This window comes from Nelumbo lutea, chromosome 8, assembly GCF_056320005.1.
Source record: "Nelumbo lutea isolate HS-2025 chromosome 8, American lotus-T2T, whole genome shotgun sequence".
Lineage (NCBI taxonomy): Eukaryota > Viridiplantae > Streptophyta > Magnoliopsida > Proteales > Nelumbonaceae > Nelumbo > Nelumbo lutea.
The window spans coordinates 53,607,934-53,625,709 of NC_142691.1; the positions used below are offsets into that span (position 1 = coordinate 53,607,934).

General features: G+C 35.2%; 1 protein-coding gene across 2 annotated transcripts in view; it reads right to left on the reverse strand.

Moving 5' to 3' along the window:
• LOC148844213 (telomere repeat-binding factor 1-like) overlaps window positions 1-10,167 on the reverse strand; it is a 35,125-nt gene extending 24,958 nt beyond the window's left edge. Inside the window, exons 1-4 of one of the 2 annotated variants that reach the window (XM_088959062.1) lie at window positions 9,756-10,167; window positions 9,434-9,639; window positions 8,635-8,855; window positions 261-345 (exon numbers count right to left, since the gene is read on the reverse strand). In XM_088959062.1, coding sequence (XP_088815188.1) covers window positions 261-345; window positions 8,635-8,855; window positions 9,434-9,583 — 456 coding nt within the window. In that variant the 5' untranslated portion in view covers window positions 9,584-9,639; window positions 9,756-10,167. The remainder of the gene's footprint in view (window positions 1-260; window positions 346-8,634; window positions 8,856-9,433; window positions 9,640-9,755) is intronic. The other variant, XM_088959061.1, reaches the window with a different exon arrangement.
• Window positions 10,168-17,776: the final 7,609 nt, after the last annotated feature.

The following is a 17,776-nucleotide window of genomic DNA, read 5'->3' on the forward strand; positions in this document are numbered from 1 at the left end:
AAACTAGTAGAAATTAATGGTTCCGGGTTTGTTAAGGGTGCTTTGAGGAGATTTTCCTCCATTGTATTGGGCGGCTCAGGTTTTGCTTGGTCAGATTTGTTTTTGTTATAATTTTTTTCTGTTCTTTTCTGCGCTGATTTTTCATCACCTAGAGTTGTATGTGATCCTTATAATGTTAATAATATTTTCTTTTCTATTTATCTTGAAAAAATAAAGTTGAGAAGGAAAACTTTTAGCTGCAGTTTGACTAGAAGAAATACCTCAATGTATAAAGCAATAGAAGTCTTGTTTGAACCACTGGGATCCTTCAAATTGGTTATAGCTTCCAATATAAGATTGTCCAACCTACAAACATGAAAGGAAGCACAACGTCCTGAGAGTCACCATGAAAGCATACAAGACACAATGTCTATAATAAATAGTAAACTACCATCCTTAGAATGCTCATATATGACAATAATACTACTGTAGCTGTACAGAATTTCACTTTCACCATTAAAAGGAATACTTGATCCTCCACAGTATGAAGTGCCAAAGAAATCCAACATAAGAAATCAAGAGGCATTGTGAATATATATACATTGTAATTTGATGTAAACCATATGCGTGCTTGTAATTGATACAGACAGTAAGTAGCATATTCATTAGTAGCGGAGTCTTTAGGTTGTCCTACATCTAGCTGGCTTTTGAAATATCTGGGAATGTCATTAGGAGCCAACCCAAAGGAGGGAAGGTTTTGGAATCCCATTGTAGAAAATAGTGCAAAAAGTTGGAGGTATCTTTCTCTTGGAGGTCTAATCACTTGAGGGATTTCTTGTATAAGCCAGGTGAAGGAAGAAAGGATCATGTGGTTAAGTGGGAACTAGTGATCCCAATTTCAAGTGTAATCTTCCCCTACTTGTGGGTTAGGACTTTCAGCAAACATCGGGTGTTGTAGCTCTAATTCCCAAAACACGTTTTTTATCAGCAACACAGAAATGATTCATCAAATTAATAGGATGTGTACAACAAGAAGTTGTGGGTAGACGAAAAGTCCACAGAAATCCCACTAATTACAATACAGTCCCAAGTTAAACCCAACAAAGAAATTCATTGATTACAAACAAGCCCCAAAGGACCCAAAGGAAATCCCACCGACTATAACATAGCCCAAAACATAGATTGCCTTTCCATCTTATTTGAATTTCCATGTCTTAAGAAGCCTGCTTAGAGCATCTGAGCTCATTTCTTAACCTCCAGATTGCACTTTCCCCTTTTCTTCAGCCAGTTTACAACAACTCTTGAGTCCTCTTCAATAATCAACCTGTTAATCCCCAACTCTTTAGCTTTCTCAACACCAAATACTGCTGCCTTCAGTTCTGAATTCACCACATCACCATGCAGAATAGGGCCTAAGAACATGGCAACAATATTTCCATTCTCTTCCCTTATTACCCCACCAATACCTGATGGGCCAAGGTTTACCCAACAGCTACCATCAAAGTTTAGTTTCTTCCACCCAACATCCAGAGGGGACCAAAATTCAGTTACAATAGTTCTTCTAGAAGCAACGTTTGTAATTGTTCCTCATTATCTGGAAAAGTCTTCTGTCTTAAAATCTGCAAACATTTTCAAAGTTTTCACTTAATGTGCCACTCTTATAGTTATCACTTCAATCACAGCATAAGCAAATATCCACATATTTCTTTCCTCCCAGATTGTCCATGCCATTGCTGCTCTAGTGCACCTTCCCATCACTTTGCCTCTTCTTTAGAGCACCTGAATATGTTGGAGCTAAAATGACCTTCTAGATTAGCAGGACGAATCCAGCTGCAACCAAACAAAGAGGAAAACCATTCCCAGATAAAGTTAGCAAAAGGACAGGAGATAGAGAGATGAAAGGCAGTATCACCATTCAGCATACATAAGGAGCACCAGTTTGGGGACAAGCACCAAATTGATCTTTTTCTCTGAAGCAAGTCACAAGTGTTAATGGAACCATGGAAAACGTCCCAACAGAAAGCACTGGCTTTAGGAGGCATGGGCCAAAACCAACTTTCCTTAACAGGGAAAGAAGGAGAGGAAGAAGTCGCAACAAGAGAGTTCAAGAAAGATATGCAAGAAAAAGAACTTGACTGATTGAGGGTCCAAACTCTAGAATCTGAAACACTATCCCCCAAAACCACTGAATTCAACAAGTTAACAAAGGTAGAGACACTAGAAATTTCGGATCGTCTTAGATTTCTAGTGAAACCCAACAAGGGGGAGTCCCCGAGCCAAATGTCCTCCCAGAATCTGATTTTCTGACCCAAAGCCAAGTCATGCCTTATGTGGGGAATAAACAGAGGAAGGATGTCATGGATGGCCTTCCAGGGAACAGCCAAGGTAGCTCTCCGCAAGCAGCCCGCTTCCCAACCATTTTTTCCCAACACTTTTCTAGTGTAATCTTCCCCTCCTAGAACTAGTAAGCCCAATTTCTTGCTAACTTGGAGTCCAGTTTCCACCACCTTTTCCACATTCAACTTTTTCTCTACTTTTCAAACTCTATCAAGCTCCACTCCTTCCTCTTCAGCTTCATCATCTTCCTCTTCTAAACTATCCTCTTCCCCTAACAATGCCCTTTCTTTTGCCAGAGCTTTTTCAGTAAACTCTGCAGGCTTATCTCTTTTGTAACGACAAACTCGAAATAGGTTCAAAAGATTCTCAACAATAAGTCTCTAAGCAAGCAAGTTTTGCCTTCAATTTTTTCCTTCTGTACACTCTCTCGAATTTGCTACTTGGGCCTGCGCTTATGAGTTCGTCTTTCAACCTGGAGAAGACTTTAACTCTTACCAACTTGATCACTTACAGTATCCTCTTCAGAAACAACTGATCTCAATATTGAAGTCAAATAAACATCCAAAAGAGAAGCCTCATTTAGTTCTTTTTTTTATGAGTAAGCCTCATCGAGTTCTTGTGAACCAACTTTGTTCCTAATATCTTGAATTTCTGCGCCTTGTCATCGCCTAGGCAGCGCCTAGGTGATGGATTTTTTGTATGTAGAAAACATAGATCCTAGGGTAGTTCCCTAGGTATCATAACCACATTTCCTTAATAATTATTTATAATTTTCATAAGAAAAGTATAGAGTTCATGTTAAAGTATAGAAAATCAACATATTAATGAGAAGAAAAAGAAGGAAAAGAAAATTCAAAAAAAAAATATAGGGGCTGAACCCTTATTTTTGTTATAGGAAAAGAAAAAAAGAAAAAGTAGTAGTAGTAATAGAAAATGTGTTGATTAGACAAATTTTTAAGTTCTTCCTTACTTATTGGTTCAGGTTTTAAAGCCTTTGAGGGTTCAATACAGCATTTAGCAATGTTTGTATTGATTAAACCCTAACAAATAAGAAAATAATAAAAAGAAATTAGTATATAAACACACAATGAATATTTTAGTATAATAGCGCCTATTTTATAATTATAATGTCAAAAAACTAAAGAATAAAAAAGTATTTTATAATACATAGTACAAAACTGCTTGACAATTAGGTAAGACGAGCCTCAAAGGGCACCTTGTCGCCTAGGCGTTGCCTTGACAGCTATGCCCATCACTTTGTCCTCTTGACAAGGTCCAAACCTTTCATGTCCAGGACTCAAAAAGAATGAACTGTTTTCTTGGTTGACCTTTGTTACCACTGATTCCCAAATATCATCAGCTTTCCAGTTCTTTAGTGTGATCAGCTCTCCTATCCTTCATATGATTGCTTTTGAATTTACTCTTAGGGATCACAAGTCTACACCTAGTTGAATTGTTGAAACTCAGACATCTCGTCAATTTACCTATCCTGAAACGAGGCTTTCCCTTTGTCTTCCCACCGTGCCCCACACAAGGAAAAGAAGAAAAGACCAGACAAAGGGTCTATCAAAGTAAGAGGGCTTGCACTACTCACATTCTTTTTAAATGAAAAAATTGGCCCAGCCTCAAAAACATTTGGCCCATAGCTTACCGGCCCAAAACTTCTAAAACCAGTATGGACCCCAGCTCTAGGCCCACCAACTTTACACCTTGAGCCTAAAGTATGCCTCATGCGACCACTACTTAGGTTCTCACATGAGCCTATAGTGTCTTTAACTCACCAAGATTTTTGTCCTTGTTCTTCAAAATAGTGGCTTCTCCCTAGTGGGTTCAGATGGAGCCATATGCCTTCACACAACCCTTTGTTTGCCTTAGCCTATGTTGGGTCCCATAACGGATCAGATGTGAACTCCTTTTAACAATATCAACAAAAGATGGAAAACCCACACCCAAGGGGCTAAATACAAATTTATTTGAAATAACTTTCTTTCCCAAGCCTACCTCAAATTTACCCCCTTCAACCGACTATTTAGCTTCTAAAAATGTCTTCACAGTCAGAACAATTTATCTCCCCATTCTTCTTCCACCATGTATCCCTCATATTCCAGCTCATCATCTTCTTCATCCTCCCGGCTCTCTCTTCACAACAATGCTTCAAGTTCCATCATTACCCAAACTTTAGTCCAAAACCCATTAGAGATAACTTCCACCAATTGAGGTACTTTGTCAGGCTTCACTCCAGCGATTTTAACCTTCGCAGCACGAAGATTACTAGTATTAGTCGCTACAAGAACGCCACCCAACACTCTTGCAATCATTTCTTAGGCAAATTTCTTCCAAAGATTAAAGGGGGAGTCCAACCAATTCAATCACAAAGGCACCAGTATCCAACTCCTTTCTGTTGCAGGATGAAGATCAGCTCTCAATTAAAGCTTCCCTCAAACTAGTTTTCATGGTTCTAAAACCCTGTACATTATCTCCTATGTCCAAAATGGCACTCCTGTTATCAAAAGGAAATATTGAAACTCTGGTACTGACTTCTAGCTTGGACATAATCGCTTTCAAGATTAATCCCCATTTGGTCACCTCCTTTCCAGACTTGATGATCAACTTTTTCTCCCACCCATCACTGTCATTCTCGAATAGAAACTTCTGCACTTTACTGGAGTTAATAACTGCAAGGTTCTCAAGAGTCTCTGCTTGTCGGCTATCCATAGCAACTCCTCTGCTATCACCTGTCTCGCTTGAAGCCCCTAAAGGCTTCAGTTGGATGGCTTTCAAAACTGTACCACCGGTCTCACCCACCTTGTACGAAAACTAATTGTTTTTTGTTACAAGGATCTCACGCAACCATTGGAGATCGCAATATCCCATCGATAATGAGAGATAAGTATGGTCTTGCTGAGCTCGGCTAGTTCCTTACAAGGACCATGCATTGTCATCAGAGATTGTGGTATCTCATCAATAATGTGATATATAAGTACTTATTTCAGGACTTGATTAGTGCAAGTACCATGATGAGGTACTCCAAGGAACAGGTGCCTAGAGGCATCCGGATCGAGACATGTAGGTAGCGAAGGCCAGGGAGACTGTGGCATCGTGCTCAATAGTACCTGATACCTTCTAGGACACGTGCTGCCTCCTAAATGGCCCCTAAAAACGTGGTCTAGCTGACTTGTAATCCCTTGGGACACGTTCTTGCTCAAGAAGACATGGAATTTGCTCCTTGCCTGTTCGTTAAAGTGAGAAAGATTCTAGAAAGGTCTAAGGCTATGAGCCATGAACATTGCATGTGACCTTCTCCTATAGATAGGAGACTAAGGCCCTTGCAGAAGTACCTCTCTCCAACCTTCAACACCTGGCCCCGATTATCAACTATTCATGTTTTAATCCCATTTTCAGAGCTCTCGGACTATCCTTATCCTGTTAGCTTACAGAGGCAATAACGAAATAAATTGCATAGTGTGTGTGTGTGTGTGTGTGTGTAAATATTGCAGTACATTAACTCACAAAAATGACACATAAAAATCAGGTTAAACAAACTCTAATGTTGGTAGGAGGACCTATGCTTAAAGATAAATTCCCCTCTCTATTCTTTCTCTTATCATATGTCCAAATGATTTTATATTTGATTGCATGTCCAACTCCCCTCAAGGTGTGGTTTGGAATCTGGGTTTGAGAAGAGGGCTTAGGGACTTTGAAACCCCACAAGCATTGTCCTTACTCCTTAATTTAATCCTTATAAGAAGTTTTCTTTGATCCCTCTAAACAAGACTCAAGAATTTGGACCCTCAGCTCCTCCAGTTTATTCTCTTGTGCCTCATTCTCTGTTGGCCTCACCTCCAACCACTCCCTCAACTATTGCAAACCTATTAAGGTCATTTTGTGAGGGCCAGTACTACATAGGATCAAGCACTCTGTCAACAGTTTTTTCATAGCAAAATAAACATGTGTTGAACTTGTTAATCTCCTGCAATTTGTCTCTTCTATTTGCTAACATATTTTCTCATTGTTTGGGTGCAGGTGGTCTCCTCTGAATGGCCTTAAAAACCTGTATGATGCTTTATTCTTCCTTCCTATCTTCAATGACAAAGAAAATGGATTGAGAAAAATCATTGATAATATCTATATCAAAGTGCCACATCAGTCAGAACCATGGAGCTCCTTGCACTGTACACGATAGATGATCATCAAAAATTGGAAAAAAGTTGCCGATTCTGCCACACCCAGAACATGAGTACATGATGAATGGTGCCCACTACAACAGCCCCCTTACATTAGGCTGAACTTTGACAGTTGCAGCATATGCAACCCTGGACCATCAAGACTATGATGAGTGATTAGAAACCACATGGGAGATATTATGGTTATCTAGTCTGCACCTATTGGTGTTAAGGATTCAATTGGGAAAAACTTAAGGTTATTCTAACATATATTAAAAGGGATAAGCTTACGAGGTGCAGAAATATAACTGTCAAAGGGGATTAAAGGTTATAACAGGTTGGCTGGGAAGCAATGAGGAGGATCCTTGGATGCACGGATATGAGATCAGAGAAGCTAAAGAACTAATGAAGGGATTGGGATCAATCAAGTGGATCCCTAGGTCTACCAAGAGTTTAGCAGATGGGTTGGCTAAATAGGGGGTGACAAAGAATAAGTTGTCTTGGGAATTGTAATCAATACTGAAAATTGAGAACGATGGTTAGCTGAGGCCGGCAATCCGATGACTGCCATGTGCATTAACTTTCATTCCAATTAATACAATTTTTACAGTTACTGATTTTAAAAAGAAGGGGAAAAAACTCCAATGCAGCGTCCAAAATATTTTTGCCATAAAATATCCTTCACCACTCTAACAGTTCTTTTATTTATAAATTTTCCATCACTAAAATATAAATAACGACATACTTATTTTTAGATAGAAATCCAGATGAATTGAAGATATTAAATAGCACAAAAACCATACAAATGGTCATAATGCATTCTAAAGATCAGTGTTATTTTTGTGCAGATTGTCATCCCACATATACAATGATGTGGCTAAGAATTCTGATTTCTAGGGTCAATAATTGTGAATTCATCCAACAAAATTCAGGATATAGGAGAAGCCAAATAGTTAGCATTACAACCTTGCAGGCAAGGTCATATCAAAGAGGGCTGGATATAATGGTTCAATTGTTAATGATATATACAAATACATATTTATCTAGGTTAGAATAGAAATCTAAAGGTGTTAAGTAATTCTATACTTAAAATAGAAAGTATCGGCTAAATGGATGAAGTTAGGTAAAAAAAATATCTATTTAGAAGGGCATTGAGATTGCATGCAATTGTAGACTACAAGATAGATAAACTACGGTTGAAAGATGAAAGTAAGTACCATAGTTTAAGGTGCCAAGGCGAGGCTAGGTGATGGGGGCGGGGCACCGGGGCACCTTGTCGCCTAGGCACTATAAATCCTAGAGAAATTTCCTAGGTTCCATAGCTAGACACAACCATCTTTCGCTAGTAAATGTCTATAATCTTTATAAAAAAAAAAATGTACGAATTTCATTTAAAACATACAAAACTAACAGATTCATGAAAAAATTGGAAGAAAGAATAGAAATTTCAGAAACTAGCAAGGCTGAGCCCCTATTTTTGTCCTAGGAAAAGAAGAAAAGAAAGGATGAAAGGAAGAAAATTAATTAATATTTGTTGAACTGGACAAAATTTTGAGTTCTTCCTCACTTATCAGCTCAGGTTTTGAAGTCCTCAAGGGTTCAATACAGCATACATTTTGATTGAACCCTAACAAAAGGAAAAAAACTAATACTTTAACTCCCAAACAGAACAACTAAGCTTAAAATGTTTCTTTTAATATTATAAATATCAGAAAATTAATACAAAAGTATATATTAGCACCATGTATAAAATACCTTGGTGATTAAGTAAAGCAACCTTCCATGAGTGCCTTGTCATCTAGGCATTGCCTTGACAACTATGATAAATAATTAACTGAAGTTGAACAATTTGTTCATAGGGAGGTACCCCATTCTATCTTGAAATGACCTTTTCCCACCTTATTCTTCTAATTTTTCCTTCTATTTTTCATGATTTAATTCAATCTTAGAAACATCAAATCATCAACCAATTGAATCTAATAAAGCTTAAACATTAATTTCCATCAATATTTGAACCAGAAAGGCACCTAAAAGTTCTAGTAGAACAAACATCAACTAATTAATATCAAATATTAAGTCCACCAATATTTACATGCAACAGCTTGAATCAAACTAGTAGCTAAAACACAATTCGGGAAATTAGAAGCAAGCCTACCTTGACAATATTGATCTTTTGGGGCCATCAATCTGCAATGCTCCACCAGAGATTGCAAGGGGCTTGACATCAACAATTTCCTCATCGCTTCGAACTACTGTACTAAGAGCCATTGGGTTATCATCATATTTAGGGATCTGTTGACTCCTTTTAAGTGCTAACCGAGCTTTCTCCCTAGATCCCCAACCATTTGCCGTCACACTCATATTCCTCCACTTGTCCTATGCGTAGTCAGACCACAGATATTAATTCCCATATTAATATACTCTAAATACTACAATTGATGTTATCAGGGAATTGATGTTTTCACTATATTACAATATTGATTATTGAAACCACCCAACATTGCCAAGTTCTACAATACAAAAATGAAAACTCATTCAGCATCAAATCTGGAAGAATTGAAGAATTGAAGTTCTCATGGTGCATACAACTAGCTTCTCTTTCTTTGTTTTTTTTTCCTTGTTTTTGGAGGGGTGGGGGTCTGTGAGTTGCTAGATAAGGCGTGTGATTTTAGCAACCAGACTCATTATAATGGGCTTGGCCGCCATAGTTTTCTCTATATCATGAAACCAGAAATCTATTGAACATGTCCAGCTCCAGCATTGATGTACAGTAATTACTCAGATTATTTTAGCAGGCAATTGATATTTTATCGACATCATGTAAACTACCCACCATTCAACCAGATCAAATTCTACCAAAAAAAAAAAATCTAAAAGCGAAACCAAAAAATTGCTAAGCATCCACTCTCTGAGAAGAACTAGCTTTAGTTTCAGACATTTGAAGAGGCAAATACCTTGAGATCAACATTTGAACGCAAAGACAAGACACGGCTGAATTCTGGGTCTTTGAGTATTGTGCGCCATTTGCCTGCCCCATGCTTTAATACTCCGGCCTTAAGGGCCGCTTCTTCTTCTGCAGTCCACTTCTGCTTTGGAGCACCCATTAACAGGAGCCCCCCAAAATCGTTCAACAAGAATCTAAATTGCCAAACCGAATCTGCTGTATCATCACAAAACCCCAGAAGCAAAAAAGTAAATCACAAAACACCACTTGGAAAAATTATCCAAAAATGATCCATAAATTAAATGATGCCAACGCAATTGACGTCAACATACCTTTTCATTTATCAATGGTGGAGGAAAATTTTAGTCAAACTGCATATCAGGATGTAAATTTTAGCCTGTTTAACTCGATGAGTTCGCTTCTTGGGGGCTTAGGAAGACGGAGACGCTTCGATTGTGGCAGATAAGAGATGGGTTTTCGGTCAGGCTTCGAAGGCGGAGGACGAAGAAAGGAGAAATCCTTCTCCGACAATATTCGGTCAGACGGTTTAGAGTGCTTCCCCGGAAGTAACCCCAAATGACAATCAAGTGAGGAGAATAGGGGGGGCTTCAGGCCTGTTCCTTCAGATGAATCAGCGTGCGAAATCTTTGAATGAGGTAGGAAACCTTCAACTCGCGTTTAAGGGTGGTTACCTCGTACCGAGAGGCATTTGGTTGAGCTTTTGTTTTTAACAAGTGCCTGTTTGGGAGGATTGTCACTTTTTGACGCAGTGGTGGCTTCTGGCTTTACAAGGTGGGCCCCACACGGAAAGCCGCTCAATCAAAATTTGGTTTACGGTCTGTTTGTTGCATTCGGAAATTCGATAATTTTTTGGGTAAATCTCTTAAACCATCCTAATGTTTACGAAATTGATAAATTGTATCTTTACTATTTAGATATTGTCTTAAGCTATCCTTAAGGTTTTAGGGAAAATTACGGAAATACACGATGCAGAATTCTGAATTTCAGCCCCCCTTACAATTAGCCCTCTCTCCCTATAAATCACATCCTGCCCGTGAATTTGGCATTAATTCACGGTCAAGATGTATTCCCCCTATATTTTGGGCCTAATAAATTTTGATTTGGGCTGATTGATATTTCTTCCTAAGTTTTTTGACAATTGACATGCTTTTAAACACTAACAAAAAAAAATGAAATATCCGATTTATCCTTCACTATTTATCAACATTTCAAAATAAAACCCAATCACTATGTACACTAGTTCATTTTGCCCTTGTTCAATACTCGATGAACATGATTCTATTCTCAGCAGCCTCTTCTCAATGACCTCAAGTAAGGATGTTATAAGTGCTAAAGCAATGTTGTTTCTTTCGCTGGGAATTCTTGTGGCGGGGGTTGAGAGCATGTGAGCAAGCTCTGAAGCTGATCAAGGTTCTTGGTTATGAGACCGAGTTTTCCGCCTATTTTGGCCAATAAACCAAGGTCCCACACCTGCTGCTGCTGTAAGAGGTTCAAAATCCGGGAGCCTATTTTGGCCAATAAACCAAGCCGCCATAAATTCGAGAGCCTATTTTGTAAGAGAAGTTCAGAATTCAGGAGCAGGACCTATTTTGGCCAATAAACCAAGCCGCCATAACTTCGAGAGCCTATTTTGTAAGAGAAGTTCAGAATTCAGGAGCAGGGCAAACATGTTGGCCGCTCCTTCACTGTCCTTTTAGCAGCGGCGAGTTGGTGAACACTGCCATTTCTCCTTCACTATCTGCCGCTGCTACTTACCAATGGTTGACGAGTTGGTGAACGCCGATGTCACTGGAGCAAACATGGGCTTTGGCTAGCTGCTAGAGCCAGGAGGTGGTGGCATTCACAGGCGAAGCCCCTATTTTTGTGCAGGTTGTATATGAAGAAGAAGAAGAATGGAGCTCCGCCCCTGATTTAACATTAAAAACAAAAGAGAAAGGGGCAGAGCCCCTGTTTTACTAAGAAAAACCAGAAGAGCAAACATGGGCTTTGGCTAGCTGCCAGAGCCAGGAGGTGGTGGCATTCACAGGCAAAGCCCCTGTTTTTGTGCAGGCTGTATATGAAGAAGAAGAAGAAGAAGAATGGAGATATGCCCCTAATTTAACATTTAAAACAAAAGAGAAAAGGGGGCGGAGCCCCTGTTTTACTGAGAAAAACCGAAAAGCAATAAGAGGGGCAGAGCCCCTGTTATGAGTCTCTGACTCATAAAAAAAAAAAAAAAACGTTGCCTACAACAAAAGAAAATCATTTTAGCAGGAGATGACACATTTTTTCACTCTCGAAACTGAATCCGTAATCTTCCTAACCAACTGATCTCAATCAGATGAAGAGTTTTGAATTTTGTTTACAGGAAGCTCGATCCACTTTCACATTCCTTCAATGCCAACAGAAGAAGAAGAAGCTCAGAGGGGGTCAAGAGTTAGGATCTCGAAAGCGATGCAGTCCTTTTATGATAGCCTATGGACATATTGTAATCTATGGACGAGCTAGTATCGACATATTGTAATCTAAAAAAAAGATGATTTACCACTCTGATTAGTACTCAATTTGTATATTTCACTACAATCCCTATTGCCTTAGTTAAATATCTAGGTTGTCATGATTGTTTGTATGAGACCGATTGAATGAAGGGCAATTTTTCTCATGACTCATTCTTTTTCACGAGACCGAAGCAAGCAAACACTCCCTCGAACCTTACGAAATCCATTAATTTTGACAATAGAAGTTTATCTACCCACCCCCACACGTTGGCCATTGACCTCTTGGTTTGCTTTAGTTTATCTAGCTTGGCAATCTCACATATGGGCCTGCTGCTTATTTGACATTGGTTTTTCTTGTTAAACTTACGTTTTGATTGATGATCTTATGTCAAATATGCTTTTGGAATGGACTTCCAAACTCTTCATTGCATTCACTTTATACTTGTAAAGCCATGGACTATAGTGAAGGATATACATCGTTTTGTTAGAATAGAGTTTCCATGTATCACTCTAATGTCCTAAACTTTGTACTGTGATTGGTTAATGTAGCTAGCTGGTAGGAACTCAAGCCTTAGATTCATGTTTTCCTACCATACCAGAATAATAGAGTTGTCATAATTTTTGCATCATTTTGTATTACATCCTTCAAATTCATTTCTTTGTTGGTTCCAAAATTTCATTCTGCTATAAGTATGGTTCTACAAGTTGCTTTACTTGCGTTACTTCATGACTACATTCTACTTGTTTTTGAATTCTCCAATTATGGCTCATAGCTAGTGTTATCTCTCATAATATCTTTATTAATGTAGTTGTTCTTATCATAATTCCTCGCCATGCATAAAGCGCTCATTTGTTTCCTTGGGTACCCCTCCATCAAAATTGGACGGAATCTACTATAAAATTAATAAATAAAAAAATAAAATAAAATGGGATAGGATTGAGTTATGAATCTTTGACTCAACAAAAATGATCTCAACCTTTTGAAGTCATGCAACATAAAACCCCACCCCGAGAATCTTTTGTCATCAATAAATTAAAAAATATATATATTATTATTATTTTCGAATTTGGGAATCAAAAAGCTGACAAGACCTGGTCTAAATGACAACCCTGCCCATTAAAATATAAATAAATAAATAATGAAATAAAACTTTTATTTTGTCATAATTCATGTCTTAGTTCTAGAATGAACTCCTTTTTTATTTTAGCGAGCTCTATTTGTAGATTGGGATTAATTATAAGGAATAAGTGTTGTCTATTTTATCAAGCTTTATTTGCCTACTATGGAAGTAAATATATTCTTATTTGGAAAAATGTGTCATTGCATTAATGATCGTAAGAAGGTAAAGTTGTTTTCATATCTGTTGTAAATATTTTTAGTATCCTTAATTCATAGGCATCATCATCATCAAAGCCTTGTTTTCTTTTCTTTTAACCCGAATCTCATGAGCCAGACGTTAGTTTTTTGTTTACTTTGTTTTTCTTTTTGAGTATCTTGTTATTTTCCTTTATCGCTATTAACTAATTGTGTTAGGGTTGATTAATAGAAATACTTCTGGGATGTTTATTATGTGACATAATAATCATTGTGTTGGGTCCTCTACTGTAATAGTTAGTCATTGACCCTCATTTGTTTGATTTTATCTTCTCATTATCAAGTAATATAACTTATTTTTTATGTGTTGTTTAATTGCTTATATTTAATCTTCGAATTTCATATATACTTGGATATATATGAATCCACCCCTCTCTGATCTAATAAAATCCAATGCGATTTGATTTATATATACTCATATATACTTAAAAGTTGTGCTATACTTATTAATAAAGGTAATTCCATAGATTTTGTTGTAATTTTACTGAATTTTAATTCATTCAAGTTTCATGCAAGTAATTTTCTATTTACTATTTTATATAATACTAAGTTCACTTCGGTTTATTTTATCAATAATATATAATATTTTAATAATTTTAGTTAATTTACTAACATTAGCCAATTTCAAACTATAATTTGAATTCAATTTGAATATAAATGTATCATTTTTTTTCTTTGATCTGATTCATTTGTAGCATTAGCAGAATAAAATAATGTCTTCAATTAAAATAAAATTACGTCAAATTTGGTAATTATTAACATGTATAGAGAATAATATCATTAGGAATAAGTGAGTTATTGCATGATGAAAGGGTTAGAAATGGCATGAACATATCCTTGAAAAACAAAATTTTTTGCCATGTATGGAAAAGGTTTATCGTATTTAAAACATAGTGCATTGCAAGTGCTAATATTCAAAATCCCATTATAAGAGATATGAGTTATTATGGGTGTGGTAATAGATATATCTTTAAGTTATTAGGCTACCATGGGAACCACAACGCTTTTTTTATTTAAGTGTGATTGGCTTGATGTTGTAAACTATGGTAGAAGTGTAGGTATATAGTGGTCATTAAGACCCTTAGATTATAAATGGTGTCAAACCAACACTACACGGACGCCTGCGATGAGTCCAGAACCCATCACATGATTGCGATGAGTTCATCACAAATTTGCGATTGCGATGAACTCACACATAAGACAAGTCGCGATGAACTTTGGCTAGCACGCAATGCAATAAACTTAAGACACATGTGGGTTTGTGAGGAACCCCAGACACATGGATTTGCGATGAACCAAGACACATGTAAAACTACGATGAACCCGACACTTTTACAAAATGGTAGTGCTAACTAACCACAGTTGATACAAGTGGATACCGTTGAGGTTGAATATAATCAGCAAGTTTTAATAGACAATCCAACATCAAATGGGCATCAACAATCCATTCATGGTCAACGAAGCTTAGATGATCCACAATCTAGTCAATTGTGAAGCAAAACTTCTAGTATGGTGGTGATTTTATTTATATTTTATTTTATTTTATTTTTGTTTGTAATATGAACATATTAAATTTCTAGTAAAATGAAATTAATTATAGAATTCTTCTACTTTTAATACATTCAGATAATACAAAAAAAAAACAAGGCCTATGTGATGTCTCACCACATAGACTATGCCAAAAAATAAAAAAAGTATCACTATAAACATATGTGGGCAACCTATTAGCAAGAACTCATATAAATTAACAAATTTTTTAGGTACACTTGTACATATGGGGAATATACCCCCATTATTTATGATAATTGGAAGGCAATGTCACAGGAACTTAAGGATGACATGTGGGAAAAAATAGCGGTATATGAAAAACTTGATTTTTTGTTTTATATGTTTATATTGATTTTAATATATGATTGATTATTTTTATGTGTAGGTAAATTTTGAATTAGAGAATAGTAACAAAGATTGGATTTTAAAGTCTCTTTAAAAAAATGAAAGGATTATAAGACATGTTGAAAATGAAGTCATACTCAAGTAATGAAAATGAACAATATTCACAAATTTCTTAGTGTGATAATAGGTTTCTTCTAAATTAATGGAAACAAGTGGTTGAGTTTTGGAAATCTAGAAATGGTAACTATTTATTATCTCTTATTTGTTTAGATGTAAGCTTCACCCCATTTACTATACAAAACTAATTTAGATGTAAATTTATGCTTATGACCACCCTAACCCTTATTGCACTTTTTTTAATTATATTTGTCATTATATCTTTTATTACGTAGTAGGTTTTCTTATTTAGTAATTAAGTTAGTAGATAAATATATTTATTATCTTATGTTATTTTGATGGTTTATATTTAATAAAAAAATTGATTATAGGATATGATTATTGTTTTCTTGACGAATTTAAAGAAACAAAGAATTGTAACTAATATCTATGCAAAAAAGTAGTAGACATTGAATTAGGTCAATATTTTTGGGAGATATATTGAATTGGAGCTAATGCTATATGACATTCTTTTTTGGTAATATTACAAAGTTATATAAAATTATTTTTTATTTTATATTTGTCACTATATATAATTAGATATCAAAAAATTATTAGTTTACTAAAATTATATCTATTTATTAGTTTTTTTGTTATATTACTTTTTTCAAAGGTTGTAAAGGAAGAGAGAATTGGATGAGGAGCTAAAAGAGCATTTTTTCTTTATAGGTTAAAAGTAATTTCTTTGAACTTTATCCTTGATTTGTAGGTTATTAGAAAAAGAATGCATCTACTAAAAAGGAAAATAAAAGGAAGATAATGAGGGTTAAATGTATTGTTTTTTGTTTCTTTTTGTTCTTAAAATGAACATGAAAATCAATTGCATTTTTTGTGGAATATTAACAATTTATGATAAGGTGTATCATTTTGGATGAATTATATATATTATTTCATACATAGTTTATATTTCAATGTTATATGCATGTTGCTACAGGTTTTATTTCAATATCTTTTGAATTAAATGTAGTTTTTTATTTATTTTTTAAGTTAGAAATAGGATGGAAGTTAATTAAAGGTATATCTTTTTTGAATAAGTTGCTACAAGTTTTATCTCAATATATTAGACTCTATCTAAAGAAATTATTTAGTAAGATGGATGAAAGAATACAATGAGAGCTTTTTTTTTCTTAGAAAGAGGGTGAAAGTCAATTAATTTATTGTTTAATTCAATAATCATGGAGCAATATTTATAAGTATATCTTTTTGAATGAAGTGGTATAGATATATTTTATACATGTTTTATCTTAATATTGTATAATGTTATTATAGGTTTTGTATATGATAAAAGAAAATTTGAAACATCTTTAGAAGCGGCCAAAAGTGCCTCTACAAATTAAAACATATTTTCTTTATAAGTGGCCCAAAATGTCACTAAAACATTTTAATCAAGATTATTCTTTTCCTATATTGCTTTTAGAGACATATAAAGTTGATTCAAAATGAATTAATTGCATTCAAATGCGCCTTTAAATTGGACTTTTAGAAATACTTATAACTACCTCTATACAAGACTTTTAGCATCAGTACAATAAAGGCGGTTGTATCTCTAAGAGTCCAATTTAGATAGTTTACCACTAATTCTCATCCAAAAAACTTTAAAACATATAGAGGCAAAGCTTTTAGAGGTATTTACGTGGCCACCTCCTTTTTTTTAGAGGCACTTCATATACTTTTAGAGGTAATTAGGGTTGCCTCTTTAAATAAATTTTTTAATAGTGAAGTAAATTTAAACCGTATTTTTCTCCCAACAATAATATATTATATTTGTTTAGAGCACTCGCATGGCCACCTATTTTTTTTTAAAAGCACATAGTATAATTCTAGAGACAACTAAGGTTGCCTCTATAAATGATGTTTCCAATAGTGAAATAAATTTGAATGGTAGTTCATCCCTAAGAATGACATATTATTTGTGTTTATTTGTAATTGTATAGGTGTTTATCAAAAGATGTTTTAAGTTAAAATTTTGAAGTTTTGTGGTTATAAAAGCCCATAATCTATTTTTTATTTTTTTAACTAAGATTTTTTATGAAAATATAATGGTTAAAGAGGAAAATTAACTAAGCCCCTAACCATGTTTCTCTTCCTACAAAATGTATAATTGAATGTTTAGTTCTTTTTTAGAAAAGAGACATAGATGTAGAAGTAGTTAGGATAATAAAAATGTATATTCAAGGATTAAAGTATTGCTATTGGACAATTTGGATGCAGATATAGATACGCTTTGAAAATACATGGGTACGGATGAAAAAGATTGATACATTTGGGAAACACACATAAAATACATTAATAACAATAAATTTAAGATCAAAATGATTACAAAATAGTATATAAATGTACCATAATTTTGTTTATAATGCATCAATCAAGAGTCCAAGACACTAAACTTATGCACCTATTATATCAATTATTTTTTATTTTACTGTTTTAA